This window comes from Salvelinus sp. IW2-2015, linkage group LG6.1, assembly GCF_002910315.2.
Source record: "Salvelinus sp. IW2-2015 linkage group LG6.1, ASM291031v2, whole genome shotgun sequence".
Classification (NCBI taxonomy): Eukaryota; Metazoa; Chordata; class Actinopteri; order Salmoniformes; family Salmonidae; genus Salvelinus; species Salvelinus sp. IW2-2015.
In genome coordinates this window covers 16,085,605-16,107,641 of record NC_036845.1, presented here as the reverse complement: position 1 = coordinate 16,107,641, position 22,037 = coordinate 16,085,605, and the positions used below count along the sequence as shown (strand labels likewise).

The 22,037-nt window shown below is 42.2% G+C and overlaps 1 protein-coding gene across 1 annotated transcript in view; it reads left to right on the top strand.

The window, feature by feature from the left end:
* Window positions 1-229: 229 nt before the first annotated feature.
* Window positions 230-22,037, top strand: part of LOC111965204 (glutamate receptor ionotropic, kainate 3-like) — a 108,288-nt gene continuing 86,480 nt past the window's right edge. The window contains 1 exon segment of the mRNA XM_070444036.1: window positions 230-1,079. Coding sequence (XP_070300137.1) covers window positions 965-1,079 — 115 coding nt within the window. The 5' untranslated portion in view covers window positions 230-964.

Sequence of the window (22,037 nt, the reverse complement as noted above, 5' to 3'; positions counted from 1 at the left end):
CATTTGGTAATCTGGTGGTATAATCTCATGTGTCAAATGTTTCATGGACATATTGTGATGTATGCCTAATGATTCAAGTGCCTCTAGTGGCACTATTGAATAAGGCTGGTGGCGCTCGCGCCCACAACCCAAGCTTTGCTCAGTATCAAAAAACACCATCACCAGTGAATCTGTCCAACCACGCACAGGTTGCGAGTTGAACAAGCATTCCGTAAAAAAAAAAGCCATTCTGGTCGTGCACGGATTTTTTGTTATTGATTTTTCTAAAACTTGAAGCGCAATAGGTTATTCCTTCACTGCGCTATGAGAAAAACAGACAGCAACGACTTCTGCATTATGAAGAAGCTTTTCTTAAATCTTTCGAATAATTTTTCTAGATGAACATTAATTGCAATTTAGACAACAAGCAGCATGATAATAACTGCAATTTGGCTATATCTACATTTTTGACAAATTTWAYATTTCAAATCAGCACTGATATTTTATATATTTGAAATGTGTTATGAGCTTGCATGAATTCTGAAGAAACGTATTAAGAAACAGGTTTTCAAGGCTTCTTGTGGCTAACACCGGTCAGAGCATCGTTGGAGGCGACCAAAAGTACCGCAGGCGCAGTCCCCTTCCGCATTTGTACGGGAATCCAGCCCGGTTGTTCTCGAGCCAGCAGACAAATAGCATCAACGGTAGGAGGGGAAGGGATACAGACTYGTGCAAGGCTAATTGTAGCAGCCAGCATTCGCAGGTGTAACACTGATCCGCCTGTGTGTGGAACTGGGGTATAATCTCGACAAGCCGTTCAAAGCCTTGAGAGGGAAAAAACTGGGAGAATGTTGCACCAAGTACAATGAGAGCCCATTTGTCGCAGACACACAAATCCACATATGACTCTGTCGAATTCAAATTTGATGAGCAACACTGAAGCGACTTTGGAATCTTAAAAAGTGGATCACACGACTTTACAATCATGCGAAACACTTGGTTGTCTGCCCGGAGTTCGATTTTGGAATACTGGACATCGGCCATTCTATGTCTCTTTTGGATTCAGTACTCTTGTGGGATGCCTCATGTCATTCGAATAGGTAAGTGTCATTAATTGTCTATTYATGTGTAATATGGACCGGTTATAGGTAAAGAATCAGTATCGTTCTTGGGAGTGGAAATCCWATCTATTTAGGAAAGTGAGTGTCTCTATCTGCTTGCGCAGCATCTGTGGTTTTTGGAGTAAGGGTCTTGCCCGTCATCTATAAAATATATATATATATATTTTACGCTCTTTTCAAATGTATGCTATCAGATGATTGTGTGCATCTAAAACAATATTGCAGAGACTATAGCCCACAGTAGTTTATACGACAGTGATACACTGGATTAAATGCTGTGCAACTATTGTGACTTCGTGTCAGGAGGYGTCGATTCAACCACATTGTAGCCGACGTGTAAAAATGACCCCTACCCATGCTTGTTTGTTTTTCAACGCCATTATTTTCTGATAGTCTATTATATGTTCCCTGTGTGGTTATCATGTGGCAATCGATATTGTTGATGCGTTATAAATACATCCTACATCAACACACATGATTCGTCTTCATCTCCCTTCAGTTGTTCATTTTGGAAAAGGTCGACATGCTTACAAATGTTTGAAAAAGTAGATAAAGTTTGCATAGCAATACAATATAAATATGCACAACCCAAACATCTTATTGTACTTAAGAGAGGGCAAATAAGGAACAACAACGTATATTAAGGGGCCCCGTGTGCTGAGATGGCACAGGTGTCGCCTGCCTTGGACAGCCGCATGACGCGAAGCCCTATGGAGTGAAGGAAGTTTGTAAGCAACTCCTGCGTTGATCTCTAGTGCCTTTTTTTTCACAATCTTTCCCCCTTGCCTTACGGTTAATGTGATGATACAAGTGAGCACGTGATGCTGCCGCTGTCTTTTGGAATCACTCCAAGTAAAACAATGTGAGAATTCTCATTCTGAGCGCGGCGATACGATGAAACGTTTTGTGCCGGGAGGAGAGAGGGACAGAATGAAGATCAATACGTTTTTGTCCCAAGGCAAATCGCTTTTGACAAGTGGCTCGGTGCCATGCAGGACAATTACTCAAAATGGTATTAGTCGACATTAACGTAGCTTTACAAGGCTCAATTTAAATGATGGAGAGAGATATGATAGGGTCCTGGACAAATGTGAATATTTTGTTTTAACACATACCCTAACCAGTCATTATGTAAAATAGTGMACAAACATGGGGTATAATCTATTTTGCCCAAATCCAGTCCATTTGTTTTTAAAGAACAGGCAGGCCTATGTCTTAAAGTAAAATATATGTTATTACATGGTTATTAGGCTACACCATAATCTAGTTTTTAACCTGTCAACAAATAACCACTGAGACAGTCATATAGGCCATACAGTACACATTCTATATAATCAAATATTTGGATAAATAMATGTTGATTTCTGGTAGTTGAAATGAGTAGCCTATATATGTATATTTTCCTATACAAATTATTAGAAAAATATTGAGAGCAAGCCAAACCATGATGCCTCACTAGAAAACTATGCTATTGTATTCAGTATTACAGATGTGGTTTGTCATCGTTTATTCTGTCCGGTCATGTCTTGATGATTGACTGCAGCATTGTGAACAGCTACGACATTGTCGTGGAGAGTTGTGATTTCTTAGATGCTGCGCAGAGTCTGCTTTGTTTTAGTGATGCAAGTTGAAGAATTTTGTCAAAATAGAACCTTTTTTTTCTCTATTACCGCAGCACATTCAATGGAGTCTGAAAATAGCCTGTGACAGGTCTTGTTGTTGAAATGCCACCGTCTGAGACACATTTACCTTGAAATGTGCTACAAGCTGCATAATTGCAATTTTTTTGTGAATATTATTTGGATTTTTTTTCTAGTGCGGGTGCAGTTCTTTCTGTATCCGTGAGTTAGGCTTTTGACAAAAGGCAGATGAGAAGGATGTGCCAAGAAAATGTGCTGAATTTGAGTTGATGTCCACATGAACAAAAACATACAMATSCTTTAGAACAGAAAAAATGAAATGCCTGAAAACGTGTCTACGTGTACAGTCTGAATGTGTGTGAGAGTGTGTGAGAGTGTGTGTGAGCGGCTTGCGTCTACTGTACTTCTTAGGCATATGTTATACAGTAATAATATAGTGACATCTATGTCAATAACACTGTCTCTGTAAACCTTCATTTTTAAGTTCATTTCTGAGTGCCTTTTAATGAGTTTGTATGCCTGTCTGCACGTAATCTACTGTATGTTTGTTTATGGGCATCATCGCATGCTCATGTACGGTACATGTKATACCCTAGACTATATGTGCGTAAGGGGTGTCAATTGGCAGTCGCCATAACCTAGCTCAACATCAACAATTAAAAATAGGCTACTAAGATCATTCCAACCCTGAAATCATTCCAATCATTCCAACMCTTAAAAGCCAAATGCAGTTTAGTGATATTAGCGGGTTGTCTTTAGGACCATGTGGTAGCCTGGCTGGCTGGAGTTATGGAGMGCGCATCAATGCAGCTGCAGGGAACAGCGCGTAAAGATGTCTGTAGTAGATGGCTTTGGCTAGGTCACTGCTGTTTGACTTGACATGAAACTAAACTAGAGTTTTAATCCCGGCGCGTAGCAGTGAATTCCTGTATAACTTGTTTGTAGAGTTTTAAGTCCCCTATTGACTGAGGTGAGTGAAACTACAGCAACACGGTGATAATGGCTGGAGTCAATTTAGCTCGCCATACCCTAGGTTTAGTTGAAACGACTCCGCTGTGTGCATGTACATTATGTGTGACGTTAAGAGAGTGTATCCGGGTCAAAGCCATGTATCAACAGACCACCAGAGGGCCCTGTTGTAGTTCATRGTCGCCGGCCAGCGTTGAACAATACGTTACAATACCATACAAGCAGGGCAACATTCACTGGAAGTGGGTGGTGGTGGCGGGCCAGTGGCGTGGGGTGTTCTGTCTGTGCAGTGTCTGCTCTTCGTTAGGAAGCCTAAGCAGTTCTCTCCATGTACACCATCTGTGTAATGGTGGGTATCCAAGGTGGAGTTGTTTCCATTGATTTGAGTGTTTTTACAGTGCATAGCTCCATACTGAGGGCCAGATGGTCAATCGCACTCCTTCTGCAGGCCTGTAAACGTCTGAGGGAATCAAAGAGAAAAGACTCTTTCTACTATATCTAGGCCTATTTTATTCCTCCAAACCTTCAGCGTACTCCCTCTCCTCTTCTTTTTCTTGTTTTTACCCTGCTAAACAGCTAGTGTTCATACCGTCATTTCTATGGGACATAGATAATGTATAGGATAGAGGGATTTGAGTATATTTTTTTCTAGGCTACCCTGGTTGACAATGAGGTCTGGTTTTAGCTTATAATCAGTGAAGCTCAGACACCGATTGATTGTTTCTACCGGTGCTYGTGATTACATTGATTCTCTGTCATACGTGGAAACAAGGACCTTGTTAAATGGTGCAACACTGTACAATAGTCATGAATTCAGGCATTTGCTTGTGCTTTGTCAGAGACTAGACCAACAGCCTAATGTCTGTTTCTCTATAGCATGCCATTGAGAAAATTCAAACCAAATCGAGACATGATCTCTTTCAAGGACAGTCTCGCAAAAAGAAGCATTCTTGCGTTCTAACTACCCGCTATTCAAAGTGCTCGGAACAAATTAAGGGAATTGTTCACAAACATTGGCACATTCTAAGATCCGATGACATTATCGGTAATGTGTTTTCGGACCCTCCCTTGGTCGTATTCTCGCGAGAGATTCTCAGAGATCAATTGGTAAACTCTGATTTACCACCCCAAAATATCCCTGCACAACGTCTATTTGCGCCTCTACCGGATGGAAACTACAAGTGTAGATCCCAATCAAAGGTGTTATCACGTGCTCCACTAAGGCATGTACTGTATTTATCTTATAACTTGTCCTTGTGGTAAAAATGATGTGGGTAAAACAAAGCGCAAATTAAAAGTACGAATCTCGGAGCATCGTAGCACCATTAGGTGCAACAACTCGACTTACCCAGTTGTGGCCCACTTTTTGGAAGCGAACCACTCAATTTTGTCCCTACGTTATAATCGGCATCGAACCTCAATCATTTATTGTTAACACGAGAAATAAAATTGTACAACAATTGTATAATGTCAACCAGTAGCTTTGAAAGTGGTGCTCATGAGCCAGAACGGGTCCTCGTTTCTTGCGTACTAGTTCATCCAATTTGTTTGATGTTACGTCCTGAATTCTTAAAATAATAATATACAGAGATATATATATATATATATATATACATACATATATTAGCAATTTGTATGATATGTGATGAATCCAATTCGTACAATATGTTGTTGTGCTTAAGATCCCGGACTTCGTCTTTAAGTTATGCCAACGGTTATGTGACAAATTCAGCCAACCACTGAGCTTTGAGCACACTTAATTTGACATGAGGTAGGCTATAGCACCCATTTTAGAATGTAAAATGACAAGTTTAGAGGGAAGTTACTGAAAGCTAAGTGATGCAATGCAATTATATAAATACCTGAAGAGTAGGTAAAGGAACATATTAATTTTTCAACAGCTTAGAACAATGGCAATGATTTTATATATAATGGATGGCTCASTATCATGCCTCACTGTCATAGAGCAGCCAATGCTTATGCTGAGAACCAATGAAATTACAAACCAGCCCACAAACCATTTAATAGATACATATAGTTATGCTTATTTCATTTTAGTTTTAGGCAGAAGATTAATTCAACTAATTTATCGTCTCTTGTCTCTTTTATTTCTTAATGCTGCTTTTAAGTGCCAGACAGGGATGTATTGAATATTCAATTACTTTATCTACTGTACCTAATACTTCATCATGGCCAGTCAATCAATCTTCCTCATGATATGACATCACTTTCATTTATTTTTCTCCCTTTTGCCCCTCCTCAAACAGCCGGTCTCTGCGTTTTCATTTTGYCTCCCCAAATGTAATTTATGCTTTGGGGAAAACACTACCTAAATGCATTTTGTGCGTGAAATAACAGTTGAGAAGTCTCAAGATGTATTTKCTGCTGTATGCATTGTGACTGTTCCAAAGCCACACTTCTGTGAGGAGAATTAGAGCTGCGTTCGCTAGCTGCTGATCGGTTGAAATTCTCCAAACACGACGAGTCACTTCAGAGGCTGGTCTTTATCCCTCCCAACCAGAAAATGTTCTTCACATGATTAGCTTCTTCAGAATGCAGGCGAGAAGGRGAGCACTCTCCTTTACTCTCTCTCTCACTCACTCACTCGCTCTCACATACATACACACACTTGCCTAGATCCTCCTCACCGGAGTTCATGCAAACTTCTCATTTTAAATGACTCGCAAATATTTCAAGAGGTTGTGAAAAAGGCCGTTGTATAGTACTTCGCGTCTATTTATACAAAAGTTGAACTCAAGGCCGTGTGCAAAAGAATCCCGACAACAGAAAGAAGAGAGAAAGAGAGAGAAATAGTGGTGAACAGGGTTCAATTCTTGGGCAGACTATTTTCTCTGTATATATCAACGATGTCGCTCTTGYTGCGGGTGACTCCCTGATCCACCTCTACGCAGACGACACCATTCYGTATACATCTGGCCCTTCTTTGGACACTGTGTTAACTAACCTCCAAACGAGCTTCAATGCCATACAACACTCCTTCCGTGGCCTCCAACTGCTCTTAAACGCTAGCAAAACCAAATGCATGCTTTTCAACCGTTCGCTGCCCGCGCCCGCCCGACTAGCATCACTACTCTGGACGGTTCTGACCTAGAATACGTGGACAACTACAAATACCTAGGTGTCTGGCTAGACTGTGAACTCTCCTTCCAGAGTCATATCAAACATCTCCAATCCAAAATCAAATCTAGAATCGGCTTTCTATTTTGCAACAAAGCCTCTTTCACTCACGCCGCCAAACTTACCCTAGTATAACTGACTATCCTACCGATCCTCGACTTCGGCGATGTCATCTACAAAATAGCTTCCAATACTCTACTCAGCAAATTGGATGCAGTCTATCACAGKGCCATCCGYTTTGTTACCAAAGCGCCTTATACCACCCACCACTGCGACCTGTATGCTCTAGTCGGCTGGCCCTCGCTACATATTCGTYGCCAGACCCACTGGCTCCAGGTCATCTATAAGTCTWTGCTAGGTAAAGCTCCGCCTTATYTCAGCTCACTGGTCACGATAACAACAYCYACCCGTAGCACGCGCTCCAGCAGGTATATCTCACTGGTCATCCCCAAAGCCAACACCCCCTTTGGCCGCCTTTCCTTCCAGTTCTCTCCTGCCAGTGACTGGAATGAATTGCAAAAATCACTGAAGCTGGAGACTTACATTTCCCTCACTAACTTTAAACATCAGCTATCTGAGCAGCTAACCGATCGCTGCAGCTTGTACATAGTCCGTCTGTAAATAGCCTTTGTTTTTGTTTTTATATTGTCTTTGTATTGTTTTTATTTACTTTGCTGCTCTTTTGCACACCAGTATCACTACTTACACACCATAATCTGCTCATCATCATCTGCTCATCTATCACTCCAGTGTTAATCTGCTAAATTGTAATTACTTTGCTACTATGGCCTATTTATTGCCATACCTCCTCATGCCATTTGCACACACTGTATATAGACTTTCTTTTCTATTGTGTTGACTGTACGCTTGTTTATTCCATGTAACTCTGTGTTGTTGTTTGTGTCGCACTGCTTTGCTTTATCTTGGCCAGGTCGCAGTTGTAAATGAGAACTTGTTCTCAACTAGCTTACCTGTTTACGTAAAGGTGAAATAAAAAAAATAAAATAAAAGATAAAGAAAGGCAACAGCAAGAGGTGAACACGTCAACCAACAGTTGTGTGAAATTAAGATGGCCATCAATTGCCAGAGTGGAAAACGAATATTTAATTTATGTGAATTTAATCTGTCYCTAGACAGAAGAGGAGGCGGCAAGCAGGGAGAATCCTCTTGGCAGAGCGCTAGGCTAGCAGCCTGGGAGTTGTTGCGGTGCATACGAACAAAGACTGGGAGAGGTCACAGTACAATTGTATCCAGCGAGAGTGGGCTCCTTTGATGTGTGTGATGCAGTGGTCTCTGTTAGCGACGCAGAGACCGAGATTGAAAGGGAAGAAGGATACAACAGTTATTCTACCTGTCAAAAACACACTTCACTCGCCCACACAGGCACAATATACACAACGTCTTCACTTAATAACTCATGCCAGCGGGTTCTCTCTCTCTCTCTCTCTCTCTCTCTCTCTCTCTCTCTCTCTCTCTCTCTTTCTCTCTCTCTCTCTCATACACATAAACACACACTCACAAAAACTCCATCCACAAACACACTCCAGAACATATGTCTGGTCTCACAGGGGCTCTTGTACACAATCCAATTCCATTCACTGTCAGCACACTTGCGGCCCGTCATTAGCTTCAATATAGCTGATGAGAAACGGCAGATGTTCATTTTGTTCAGGAGAGGGCCCTGTCTCAGAATGTGTTGTTTCCAGTTCTCCGCTGTCAGCAGGACACACTGTCTCTGCTCCATAGGAGACAAAATGTTACCCTACAAACAAGCAAACACTCCAGGCAATATTCTGAAATATAAGGCYACTGTTAGGAATTTTCATATTCATGTGTTACGTTTTTATGAATCCAGACACATGTCAGCGTAAGTGACATATAAGTAATATTAGTGTCACTATTTTGACATAATCTAATGAAAGACAATAATAGGAAAGGTTTAATAGAATGCCTTATGAAAACGTTGACACAACGTGAAACACCATGATGATCATATGCTATACTTAGCAASAAACGTTGTCACAAGAAAGAGTACACCGGCCGTGTACATTAGTAGAGCTGTTGCATTATGCGTGCTAGGTAATGATTATTAAATCCAAAATCCATTGGGGATTAATGTAACGGATATCCCTAGCAGTAAGGTAACCCTATGACACTAGAGCCTTTTAGCTACACAGCTAGCCTAGCCGTGTTCCCACACCAGATGGTGTTTTCATATCATACCACAAAGTGTGCGCTCCACAGTGAAAGATCTGCGGCAAGCATATGCTTCTGATAACTATTTCAATAAATAATATTGAGCAACCCCCACAAGTTCTGAAGAAATTAGCCAAAAACTTGAGTTGGGCAGGAGTTTTATTGAGTTTCAGTATTTACTGTTGATGTTTYTCTAGATTACTCTTATGTATTCGTTGTGAAGTATTGAGGTAATGTATTGAATTGAACATAACCAAAAACAGCTTGCACGCATGATAAAGTCAGTTAAACCATCTCCCTGTCTCTCCCCAGCAGCCTCCTGGGACTAAATGTCATTATAGCAGCCGGATGTGTGCTTTCCTGGATTTGACAGCCATTTTATTTTGCGGGTCATGGAGCTCTATAGCATGGTTAATTGGAACCGATCTTGTTGGTGGAAAATTTGTCAGGTATTTGTTACATTTCAGCACGGGGAGCAATTTGTAAACGTGCACCCATGTATGCGCCCAAGCACGACATGCACACACCAATATGTGTTCACAAAAGGGGTGGCAGGTAGTGTGTTGGGCCAGTAACCGAAAAGTTGCTGATCTGAATCCCCAAGCCGGCAAGGTGGAAATATATCTGCCGTTCTGCCCTTGAGCAAGACAGTTAACCCACAACAAAAACTGCTCCCTGGGCTCTGATGACGTGGACGTCGATTAAGGCAGCTCCCCGCACCTCTTTGATTCAGAGGGGTTGAGTTAAATGCGAAAGTCACATTTCAGTTGAATGCATTCAGTTGTGCAACTGACTAGGTATCCTCTTTCCATCCCACACATGCATACACACACAAACACACACAAAACGCACACACAGTTATGGTCTCCCATCCATTATTTTTCCCTCCACACTGGAGGGAGAGGGAGAGGGAGGGGGAGAGAGAGCAGACGCAGCTTGGGAGACTCTTATTTAGTTTGTTAATTAGCTTGAACCTTTTGATCCCAATTTTAAAAACTGCCACGTTGCTATGCTAGCTTCTTTTGTGCATTGCCCCAAGCAAGATAAAAAACGAGCCTTTATTGCATCGCCTTTCAAATAGCATGGCATTCAACGGAGCAGTTTCCTCCGCCTTCTCTATAAAAATACAGCCTTATCTGTCCACGGACTGTGTATACTGGTGTAACTACTCAGCTCTAAGACACCCCTTGTTACACAGGCATTACAATAGCGAGACCTTTTCTCCTCCCCTTTTATAGTAATCAGGATTTGACACCGAAGGTATCAGTGGGCTGCACGGGTTTAAATCCTATTTAGCTGGGACTTAGTACAATGTACAGGGCRTGGTATGATTTCATTCTGCCCTTTTAATCAGGCACCTTATTGTTATGGGTGCGCTGCAAATGTCAGGTCTGGTCTTGTGATTCCTTCCCTGCATTGTGTGTGAGGTTTCATGGGTGGGTGGGTGCTAAGACAAACCTCCCTGGGCCAAACCATTGCAAATGAATGGCTATCAYTCTGGGGAAACAGAGATCTCTTCAAGACAATTCCGCCTCACACCTTTTTCAACTATATCAGGAGAGATACCTCTCGAGCTTCCGCGTTTACTGCACTCGCTCACTCCCTCCATTGMCTGATAGCTTGGAGGTTAGAAGCCACTGTCAATTTAGTTAACAGAGTGAAAGCACCTGGAGATCCCTCTCTGGTCTCTCTGTGTGCTATATAAGACAACCTGGGTATCCTCCTCYRTCTAARGGAATGTTTAACCATCTACTGTCCGACTGTCCCCGGGGTGCACTATGGTTAACCACAGAGTATATGCTGTGAATCACTTAAGGGCTGCCCTTCTGCATGTACCCAGACAAAGATAGATGGGACTTGAGATGGAGATTATCATTGATGGGGAGGCACGGGAGAGGAATTTAATGGGGGTGTGGAGGTTAGTGGGCGACTTGGGATTGTCAGTGCAGATCAGCTAAGCTATTAGCGATGCTTGCATGAATCATAGCATTAGCAGAAGGGCATTCCATCCAACGTTCAGAACAGTACCCTTCCCTCAGGTCACCACTACAGAAGTGAGCGAGAATCTTAGAAGGCATGGGATGGCTGTCATAGTAATAGCAGTTTATGTTGTCAGCAAGGGGCCTGCCAATCTGCGACGTGATTGGATGACGCCGGCCCTTTTTTTWAAATCAAGAATTAAGTGTTTGATTGGTCCTCGGTCTAATCAGCAYGCTTATTCTCCAAAATCAATTCTCTATCAAAGAGAGTTAATGAGTAGTTTCGCCGCTGTGCTTTTCTCAAATATATATTTTTTCACTCAACTTTCCCCTCAGTATTTTTATATGATTGATTTGTTCATGGCAGGTAGCCTAGTGGTTAGAGCATGGGGCCAGTAACCAAAAGGGTGCTGGATCAAATGCCTGAGCTGACAAGGTACAAAATCTGTCGTTCTGCCCCTGAACAAGGCATTTGACTCACTGTTCCCCGGTAGGCCGTCATTGTAAATAATAATTTGTTCTTACCTGACTTGCCTAGTTAAATAAAGGTCAATTTTTTTTTTTTACGGTTTCCAGTTACTCATAGTAGCGCTTGGTTTGGTTCCACAGTGTTATAGTTCTGTACTAACTTGACAGTCTTTTTTGGTTAACCACTGTCTTCTTTGTCATGGCATGGGTTTTGACTCCACAATTGGGTCTTTGATTAGTTACATTAGCCTTGTTGTGCAGTAACACTGTCTACGAACCATCTGTGTATAATGCATTTTAGTGTTCATATCATGGCTCAGTCTATATACAGTACAAAGGTTATACATGATTTCATAATGCATCGCTTACTGGAGGCTTATAGMCATCGGTACTTAAATCTGTCACTGTTCGTTTGATCACTAGTAGTGTGGTTTGCATATTGCTCGAAGATGTGAAGAAAATGAATAGTGAATCGCTGGCTACAAGTCCAGCAGAGCAGGAGTCAGTCGAGCGTAGACAATTCAATCTCACGAACAACAGCCCTTAACCCTTAACCTTCCACCTGATATTACACTACACACAATATACAGAGAGTGAGAAATCTGATCTATATTCTGCATTAAAAAAAAGAGCAATTTTGAAACTGGTTCATTAGGTAAACTAAGTGCACGACATCAAGGGGAAACTTGAGATGATACAATTTGCATGAGGAACAATAGTCTTTAATCAGCGACTATTATTTGCGTCGATGAAAAGAGTCAGCGGGAAAGGATGTCACAACAATCACRTGTAAATGTAACGAGACATCCGCAACGTCTTAATTACTCTGACGTCGGAAAGTAAACAATGTTTGTCATATTTGTCCATGGTTAGTTCATGCTAATCATTTTAGATCTAAGGAATTATTGTTCTGTGTATTTTTTTATACAGTATGTATATGATTTGGGCCTAGCATAATGTTCTATAACAGGACAGAGATGTTGTCATGTTGGCATGGCAATGTTCTCATTGTTTGTATTTCCTCTGTGTGCTTTGTGATATATATATATATATATATATATATATATATATTCCCTTAAGTTAAACATGTATTGTAAATGTTTATCAGCACAGCATTATGACAACATTTTCTAAACTGCAGAGGGGGATTTTGCTCTTATTTTGTAGGTTTCCTATACCATTACCTTTTCATATTATCTTTAAGATTATAGTCTTCATATGCGTATGGAATCCTTTCATACAATCATCCCTTCTGCCATCCTGATACCATCTAAAACATGACGTCAGCCAGGGATAGCAAATGTGCAGTGAGCTCATTACACTGGAAATAGGGGAAATATGGGGAAATGTCAAAGGCACTGCTGAGTCATTCTGCTAAGGCCCAAGAACATTGAGGTGAGAGGTGCATCAGTGACCTCTAGGATTGGAGATAAACACAGGAAATAGCAGCTTAACAGCCGCCCTCTGCGACAATGCGATGTCTAGACGGTAAAATATATTACGGAAATGTACAGGAGCATTGCAGCTTAGAAACAGCAATACCCTGAATGTCTAAAGTGATCTATTCTAAATGTCAGACATTAGGGTTGAGGAGAGGGTAAGGCTGCCTTTGGTGGGAATACAGAAAACCCTCAGATTTTTCATGGGATTGGTATTGTACTTCACMCTTACATCCTGGATACATGAAAACATTTACATATAATCCCAACATTGTGTTATTATATATGTCAAAATAGTGAAATGTAATATTAGTTATGTCACTTCCATTCACATATTGCTTATCTCACAAATTATTAAATTATACTTGTACCTACTATAGATTGTATGGCATTTTGCAAAGTACAGTATCTCCTATGAGAACAAGAGGCCCTCAACAGTACCAGTCTGATTGTTGTACAGTGATATATGACCAACAGAGAAAGGCCACAYTTAAAATGATTGGCATGCAGGCGGCGTCCCAGAATGAATGCTTGTTTAATGCCCTGCACTTGCTCTCTCTGCACTGTCCACGTATGGATCTCCTGTCTGTYTYAAGGAGTAATTACTTTAAATGTGCACAGGCTCATTCCTGAAGGAGACATAGGCATTCTGTGGAGAGCAACCTGCAAGTCATGTTTGAATCCTTCCTTCTTCCCTTCATTGGGTTTGTTYACATGAACACAATAATGCGATTATTTTGAATACTCAGATTAATATAATAGTTCTATTAAAATGTTTTACATGCTTTGCAAGAAGAAGAATTTCCTAAATAATCCTTTTTACATGGACACATCTGAAATCAGGCTACCCGATGGGACTTTGATAAATTCAGAAAATCGGCAGTCCAAATAAACGTTCTACCGTACCGACCATCTTATTTTTGGGAAGCCTAGTTGATTCTGTGTTTGGACATATAAAGTTTGTATGTGAAAACTATAGGTAACTGACAAAATAAAGGAAACACYAACGCAAAGCATCTTAATAGAGCGTTGGGCCACCACGATCCAGAACAGCTTCAKTGTACCTTTAGCATAGATTCTACAACTGTCTGGAACTCTATTGGAGGGATACGACACCATTMTTCTATGAGAAATTCCATCATTTGGTGTTTTGTTGACGGTGGTGGGAAACGCTGTCTCAGACGCCACTCCAGAGTCTCCCATAAGTGTTCAATTGGGTTAAGATCTGGTGACTGAGACGGCCATCATTTTCATGCTCATCAAACCATTCAGTGACCACCCGTCCCCTGTGGATAGGGGCATTGTCATGGTAGTCAAAATAATGGCCTACCCAGAAATGTTATACATGACCCTAAGCATGATGGGATGTTAATTGCTTAACTACCTCAGGAACCACACCTGTGTGGAAGCACCTGCTTTCAATATACTTTGTATCCCTCATTTACTCAAGTGTTTCCATTATTTTGGCCGTTAGCTGGATTTCTATGACGCATACTTTGACTTTTTCYGAACTCTCTTCACTCACGCAAAAGAGGGAGGCTTGAACGGCTGGTGTAGGACATGCACAGATCCAATACGCCACTGGAACTCCAATTAAAGGTGTTTACATGCCCTAATCATTTGAAAGATTGCTCAGATATCCGGTTGTTTTAATCAGCGGTATGCTTACTTCGATTATGACCTTTACGCCAATTAAGATAGGCAGAGTAAGGTGTTTAGATTACTAATGCCGTACTTGGCCTACAGCCATCAAATTATTAGTGTGCATGTAAACGTACTCGTTGAAGTAATCACTGATCTGACAAGGTTTGATAGGGTTAGACAACAYAGCCTCCACCAATCCACATTATGTCAAATGTGTTATTACTTCAAGGAAAGTAGGAAGGAAGGATGCATTTTTTRGGAAATTGAACAGGGCAGTAATGATAAAGTAACTGGAAATATACATATTAGGCTGTACATTATACGCCATGTATAGAATTCATTGATTGATCCAAAGTAASCATGATTCAAAAGACTATTCACAATTGCCCATTGCTAGACTTGAATAGTCGGTTTTGCTCACACCAAAATCACTGAYTGAACCACATGAGATCGTAAGGGTGATTGAAAAAGCTTTATTCCTATTCGGGGCACTCTTGGAGGCAAGGGTACAATCAGTGGGGCTTTGTGAGCCTCTGTCTGCAGCCGTTAATGACGGCTGGCACGAGCTGAGCAGAGAGATCAGAGCGTGCATGCTCTCCGTCAATAGACAGAGCAAGCACTCTGGAGATAACAGCCAGCACAGTGTGTGTGTGTGTGTGTGTGTGTGTGTGTGTGTGTGTGTGTGTGTGTGTGTGTGAGAGAGACTGTGTGAGACTGTGTGAGATCCGACTGGAGCCTATTAGAGCGGGGAGCTGCTCCAGCTGCTGTCAAACGTTACAAGAAAGGACCAGAGAAGATATTACCTGCAATGATGGCCTTTTGCCGATTAACTCTACAGTGTTCAACTGTAAAGACTGGGCTTTATCAAACTGTCAGGATGTTAGATTTTTGTTCATTTATTAATACATTTTTCCTTTGTTTCATCTTAGACATGAAGATGATAGGAAAGGGCTCTTTTTCCCCTCTTAACAACCTCCCTCCTCCTCTTCCTCTCCTCCCTCATTTTATTCTTTGAGTGGTGAAACAACGGCTCATTTAAACTCTTGTTCCTTTCGGAGGAAAAAAATAAGCTTTTGTTTGGGGTTTCATTCACTCTCTATTCCAATTCCTGTCAAACTGGGGATGCAATCCTGTTCAGCATGTGCTCATTGTTGTAATCCCGACATTGGGGACAATGGCCTTTCCCCTTCCCCTCTCCTGCCCTCTTACGAATACCCCATTTTCCTCCTCTCACTGGATTATCGTCCTTTTCTGACCAATTACAGGGTTTTACATGCTGCCGGTTGTGAGGGAATTGATGACCGTTCAATCGTTTCCCATGTTTCCAATCGTCTTATGCTCATTTGAGAGTTGTCCAGTGCATGGGCCTGAATGTGATCTGACCGTATTGTGATCATAGGGACCATTCCAGACAACTTTGACAGCAAAAGCGGCGCACACTTTTTTGTCAAATAATCTCTACCATCCTGTCATATTCAACCCCATGAACGGTTATTTACTTGGCAGTTCCCGATTTCCCCATCCCTTGAATTCCTCCCTCCCTTCTTACCCATGGCTTGCCAGTCATCTGTACACCTTGATTTGAACGAATTGATGGAGGTAAGAAAAAACTGCACATGGAAATGGGCTGGTGATTGCCTCCCTGGGTGGTGATGGATGGTTTGAGAGGAGGGTTTGAGAGATCTCCCCACAGACGTAGTCCCTCCTTGGGGGTTGATTAGCTATGGAGCAGGGTGCCACGCTGGCTGAACAGCCCTGCTCAGCCTCACTCAGCCCCGTTAGGGACCCATTGATTGCAGGGTGCTTCAGAAATCAGCCTGCCGTTCTGCCTCGTCGTCCAGGGCTAACATGCTATCAGGTGGGAGAATGCACAGTGCATGACTTTTCCATTTGCCGGTGAATTTGCACATTTGAAAATGTTTCACGCACTTAAACTTGGGATGGTTGTGGGACGGCCAGTCAGCCTGTCTGGACGATCTAACCATTGTATGGTTGGGTCCAAACTGCATGGGAGGATACTATCAGGTTATTATATATTGTCCCTATAAATGTCCAAATGTATCCCTCCTCTGTGGTTAGTAGTCCTCCTTCTGAAGCTTGAAAGACACATTACAGAGACACATTAAAGGCTGAGAGTTTTGGTGTCTGTGGATGAAATCTCTCAGAGAGAGATATGCTGTTATGTAACACAGTGTATTGTTGTGCGGAACAGAGAGCAGGGATGAATTAGTTGTTCTCCGTCGGGTGTCTGAACTTGAGCAATGGATGTCAGAGGGTGGCTTCTCTCACTGTCACCGGTGCCGCCAGCTGAAAATGGGACTCATGTAATGGCTTTTTTTTTAGCAAGGCAGTTCTAATAGAATATCTGTAATGTCATTCATAATAATTTTGTCATGAGACATGATTGAAATTAAAATGATTCTGAAATGAGAGTTCCTGCTCAGGTTATTGGGTCTTATGTCGCTCATTTATATCAACTATGGGAGGACTGCAATTTATTTAATCGCAGACTCTATTAATTCAGACAATCTTTTATGACCGTTGCAATTTGGCGGGCTGTTGGTGTTAGACACAAAACTACTGGAAATCCACTCGCTTCACACCACTTCAACGGCAACCTAGGACAAACCCAACACATTTGAAAGTCTGTATAACCGTACCGAAGAATGTTCTAGACTAGCCTGAATCATATCTACTCCATAACACTGAGTCTAGTAACACATGTAGGCTACACACTGTACATGCTGTCGAACAAACAAACACACAAGCACAGTCGCTACCTGGCAAACCGTCTCTGCCCTTCTGTTGTCCATCCTTCAGCCTCTAGTCAAGGGCCCAGCAGGCTCGCCTTGGCCACACAAGCATGTCCAGGCTTGTCCACTCACCGGGTAGCTGGGACAACTTCCAGTCACTCAATCCAGCAGCTGTTTTCACTCAACCAGGACAGGAACACACAAGATGACACCGTGCTACTGTGTCTCTTATAGGGTTTTTCGTCATCCAAAACACTGTCAATAAAATACGACTTTGTCCATCGAAGCAGAAATGATTCTTTTTAATGTCTGTTCTGATGTTCCTCTGTCTAGACCCTGTCTCTTATACACATCTAGATGTGTATAAGAGACAGCACTGTCAATAAAATACGACTTTGTCCATCGAAGCAGAAATGATTCTTTTTAATGTCTGTTCTGATGTTCCTCTGTCTAGACCCTGTCTCTTATACACATCTAGATGTGTATAAGAGACAGCACTGTCAATAAAATACGACTTTGTCCATCGAAGCAGAAATGATTCTTTTTAATGTCTGTTCTGATGTTCCTCTGTCTAGACCTGTAGTGGTATTTCAACCGCAAAAAGATGACAAAATCACTGTGACCCTCTTGACGTGTGCAATTGCATTTAGCTGGCTGGCAGCTTCTATCCCATTTTCGAAGAGAAGTGGGGGACTGTGACCACAGGGCTCATTCATGTCCAGTTGGAAATATGTCTCTTTATTCAGACATCACACAGTCATATTTTGGATAAAATCACTCCCCCCGAACCCCCATGTTTGTTGCTATCGACATCCTATATTTCCTTTTGCTTCTTTGAAGGGGAAATTCATGTTTTCCAAGTCATTTGGTTGGATGCCAGTCTCCCTCCGGCTACACCACTGTATAATCTTCTATATCTAGCTATGTTGTTCCGCCGCCATTAAAATGTCAGTCCGTTTAAGCCATTCCCAACACCGAGCTCCTACTATATGTTTACCAGACATTTCGTAGTAACCCTACTCTTTTCTCAGTGCTCCTTTGACAAAGATTATAGTGKCACATCACTTGAATGGTATAGGTTTCACTGTCCCCCCTTGTGCCGGTAATAGACTTGTGGTCTATTGCGGTAGAATAGTATTGGAAAATAAATCCACAATCATATTCTGCACCTCATTTGCATAAGAAGTGGAAGTCTGTCGCAGTGTCTTGTAGTAACATTACACATTTGTTCAGCAAAGAATGTTCGTCAAAGRCGGGGAAGCTTGAGAGAAAATATTGGCTTTGTCAAGGGCCCCTGAAGAGTGTTGTAATCAGAGGAAATAACATGCTAGCTAATGCTACTGCAGCACCCGGGTGTGTATGTGAATGTGTGTGTGTGCCATGCTTTTTCGGAAGATAAGCTAGGGACTTTGAATACCAGTAATTCATTTGTTCCCGCATTGGGTATAGATATGGTGGAGGGGGGCGGTGATGCCTGTGGTGGCATTTCTCTCCCTCTCTTCTTCCCCCAGACACTCCCCCCCCTCTCTCCCTCCCCCACACACACATGCCCTCATTCTCTCTCTCCCTCTTTCTCTCCCCCAACACCCACATACCTGTACATGCCCTCTCTCTCTCTGTCCTTCTCTCCCTGACACACGTGCATGCACTCTCTTTTCCTCTCCCCACACACCCTCTCTCTACGCAGCCCCCCCCCCACCCCCTCTATCTCTCTCTCCCATCTATCTCTCTCTCGTTTGCCAGGATGTGTGTTTTTAATTCAAAGGTTGTGAGAGATACGGGGACATAGCCTACCCGTGATATGGCCAGTCAGCCAAACTAAACTCAGCCTCTCAAAGTGTCACGCTCTCTGTAGTGCTGAAAAAAATCTGAAAAATCTGCAGGTGCACACACACATACATGCACACACACATACATACATACACACATACACACACACACACACACACACAAAGACAGGTGAAACAGATCAGGGTGTGAGAGTATCAGCCTCTGACCTACGGAGGTAAAATAGTCCGATGAGATAGGCCTTCACAACGTTTTGCCATCTTGAGATAGCCTACATGAACAACATACATATTATTTTGAAATGACACGTGACACATTACCTTCTATGTTATACCTCTTATAAGCCTCACGCCATCTTATGTTCTGACCCTTATGTTTGTCATATGAACTACAGTATGTGACAGAGGCTACAGCAAGCAGCTTTCCACTGTAATTAAAATGTTGTTTTCTACTCTGTTCATGACATACACTTCCCTACGCACATTCCTGATAGCGCCTCCCTGCAGGACACAGTTACAGTAGAGAGAACCATTCAAGACAAGGCATATAATTCAGTTGACAAGTAGTTCTAGCTATGTGCCTGCGAGCATGCATTTTTAAGAACACTGGTTATGTCATATCCTGCATTTTTATATGAGGAACCTCCTTAGTCCCTTTTAAGCCACACGGAAGTCATCAGAGTGGCTGTCGACCCGTGCACATCGGATGCATCCCAAATGGCAGCATATTCCTTATGTAGTGCACTACTTTTGACCAGGGCTCTGGTCAAATGTAGTGCACTATGTAGGTAATAGGGTGCCATTTGGGATGCAACSATTGTGATTAATATGTCCAGAGGCTGGATGAGCTGCAATTAATGTCCGTTCGAGGTCAAGGAGATGGCAGCCATTTGTTTTCTTCTCTGAATGTGGAGGATGGGACATTTTGTCAGTGCCACAGTTAATGTCCACAGTAGAATCCCATTAATGGCTAATATTTGCAACCTACATTAACATTCAATTGCCAAGCTGTGCTTTTTTTCCTTTTTGTTGCTGCAATTATTGTTATTTATTAAATTTGCACATCATGATCATGAACATTGTCTTTTTGCACGAGTTCTTGTTGATTGGAATATATAAGTGCATTCCATAACTCATGTAGTACATGACTACTCTCTAGAAATATTTGAAACTCTATTGTGACATTTAGAGAATAGGGAGCGGATAATGGCTTCTCTTGTGGTTATGTTTTTGCAAACAATGTTCTCTCTAAATGTCTCTCTGATTCATCCCTCCCGCTGATTTACAGCAAAAACAGATCCTGATTAGCCATATTTCATCCAATGAGAAGGCCCATTTTGTCCCGCTACAAAATGAATCTGATGTTCAACAAATGTATTCAATATTTTGGGCATTTCCCATTTCCCTTTATCCCCAATGACAGTGTGTAATTGGAGTAGCAGATGCCTCTGCTTTTATTACGACATTCATCCTGAATGTTAAAAAAAAAAATGTTTTACTTGTCAACGTAATCGTACTGGGAAGGATCAGACCTTGCTGTCTATCTAAAGCATTGATGTGGGCCTTATAAGGCAGCCATGGTTACATTTAGCTGTTCTGGTATTTAAAAAAAAAATCCACTTGATTCACTGTGCTACTTCCCAAACATGCACAGAGGCACTTACCCATACACCCACCTGAAGAGAGACACACACACMCWCMCRCRCRMMMMMCACACACACACACACACACACACACACACACACACACACACACACACTCTGAAGGGTATACTGCATTTCTTCAACCCTGCAGGGAAGAGGGAGGTGAAGAATATGAGACAAATGGTCCATTATATAAACTTGATCTGTTCTGTGGCGGCAAACATCAGCAACCCCATTTAATCCCCCCTCCCTGTCTGGGGCCTCCACCGTTCATCATGTTCTTGTCAAGCATAGCAGACAGCCTAATATGAGAGGGCAAGCACTGTGTAAACAGTGGGCAGATTTGAGATGTATCACTGTAATGGAGTAATTACCCGGCAGTGGGGAACTGCACAAGGACGCTAACCAACACTCCGGCGTTTGCATTAAGGTCGACCTCTCAGAAGATCAAAAGGAATGTCCAAATATGGAATTTAATTTATCACCTAACCCCTATTGCCCTCATTTTTTTTGTTAAGCGCCTCATAACCACGGGACAGCTTCTCCTCTGCTTTTTCTTTCTATTGAAAACCAGAGGCTGCATGGGGAACGTGAAATCGGTAGACTGCTCGCAGTTGCGGCAGCCGCTGTATTGAAAACAAATGATTAGACATAATGGTATGTAGGGAAGAGAAAAGCAATGAATAAATAACAGGTTATGCAGGCGCGGAATTCAAATCAGCCTCGGATTCAATTTGTCGACGGAATGGTAATCGGGAGGCCAGAGARGGGAGGCAGAGAGCGGTGCGATTCCCTCCGCCCACCAGTGGCACACCGTGMTAATTCGTGTTTCATGCTTGGCAAACTGCTATGTTCTCCCTTCAACCATTGCCTGCCATTAGAGTTCTCTTTTTTCCCCTCATTTTTTTTAAAGCGATCTTTTCAAAGTGCTCSCCCTCTTTGAAAGCATTAGCTGTGGATAAAAGTAATTTTACGAGGGGGTTCGAGAATAAACRTCTAGAGCTTAATGGCCCTTCCGTGAGTCGGTGAGATGTTTGCGAGGCCGCTTCACATCCATCGGCTGCAGGGGCAAGTTGGGCCTCCTTTTCATGGCTCCTGTGTAGCAGCACATCCTTGTGGCTTCTTCAAAGCACTTTGGCGCCATGCTAGCGGAAAGTGTGTGGATAAGAAAAGAAGCACACTATAAATGCCCTGCTAATGACTCTCAGCAGGACTACCCTTGTATCTTTTATGAAAGTGGGAAAAAGGCCTGCATCATTATACAGCGCCCCTCTGAATTCC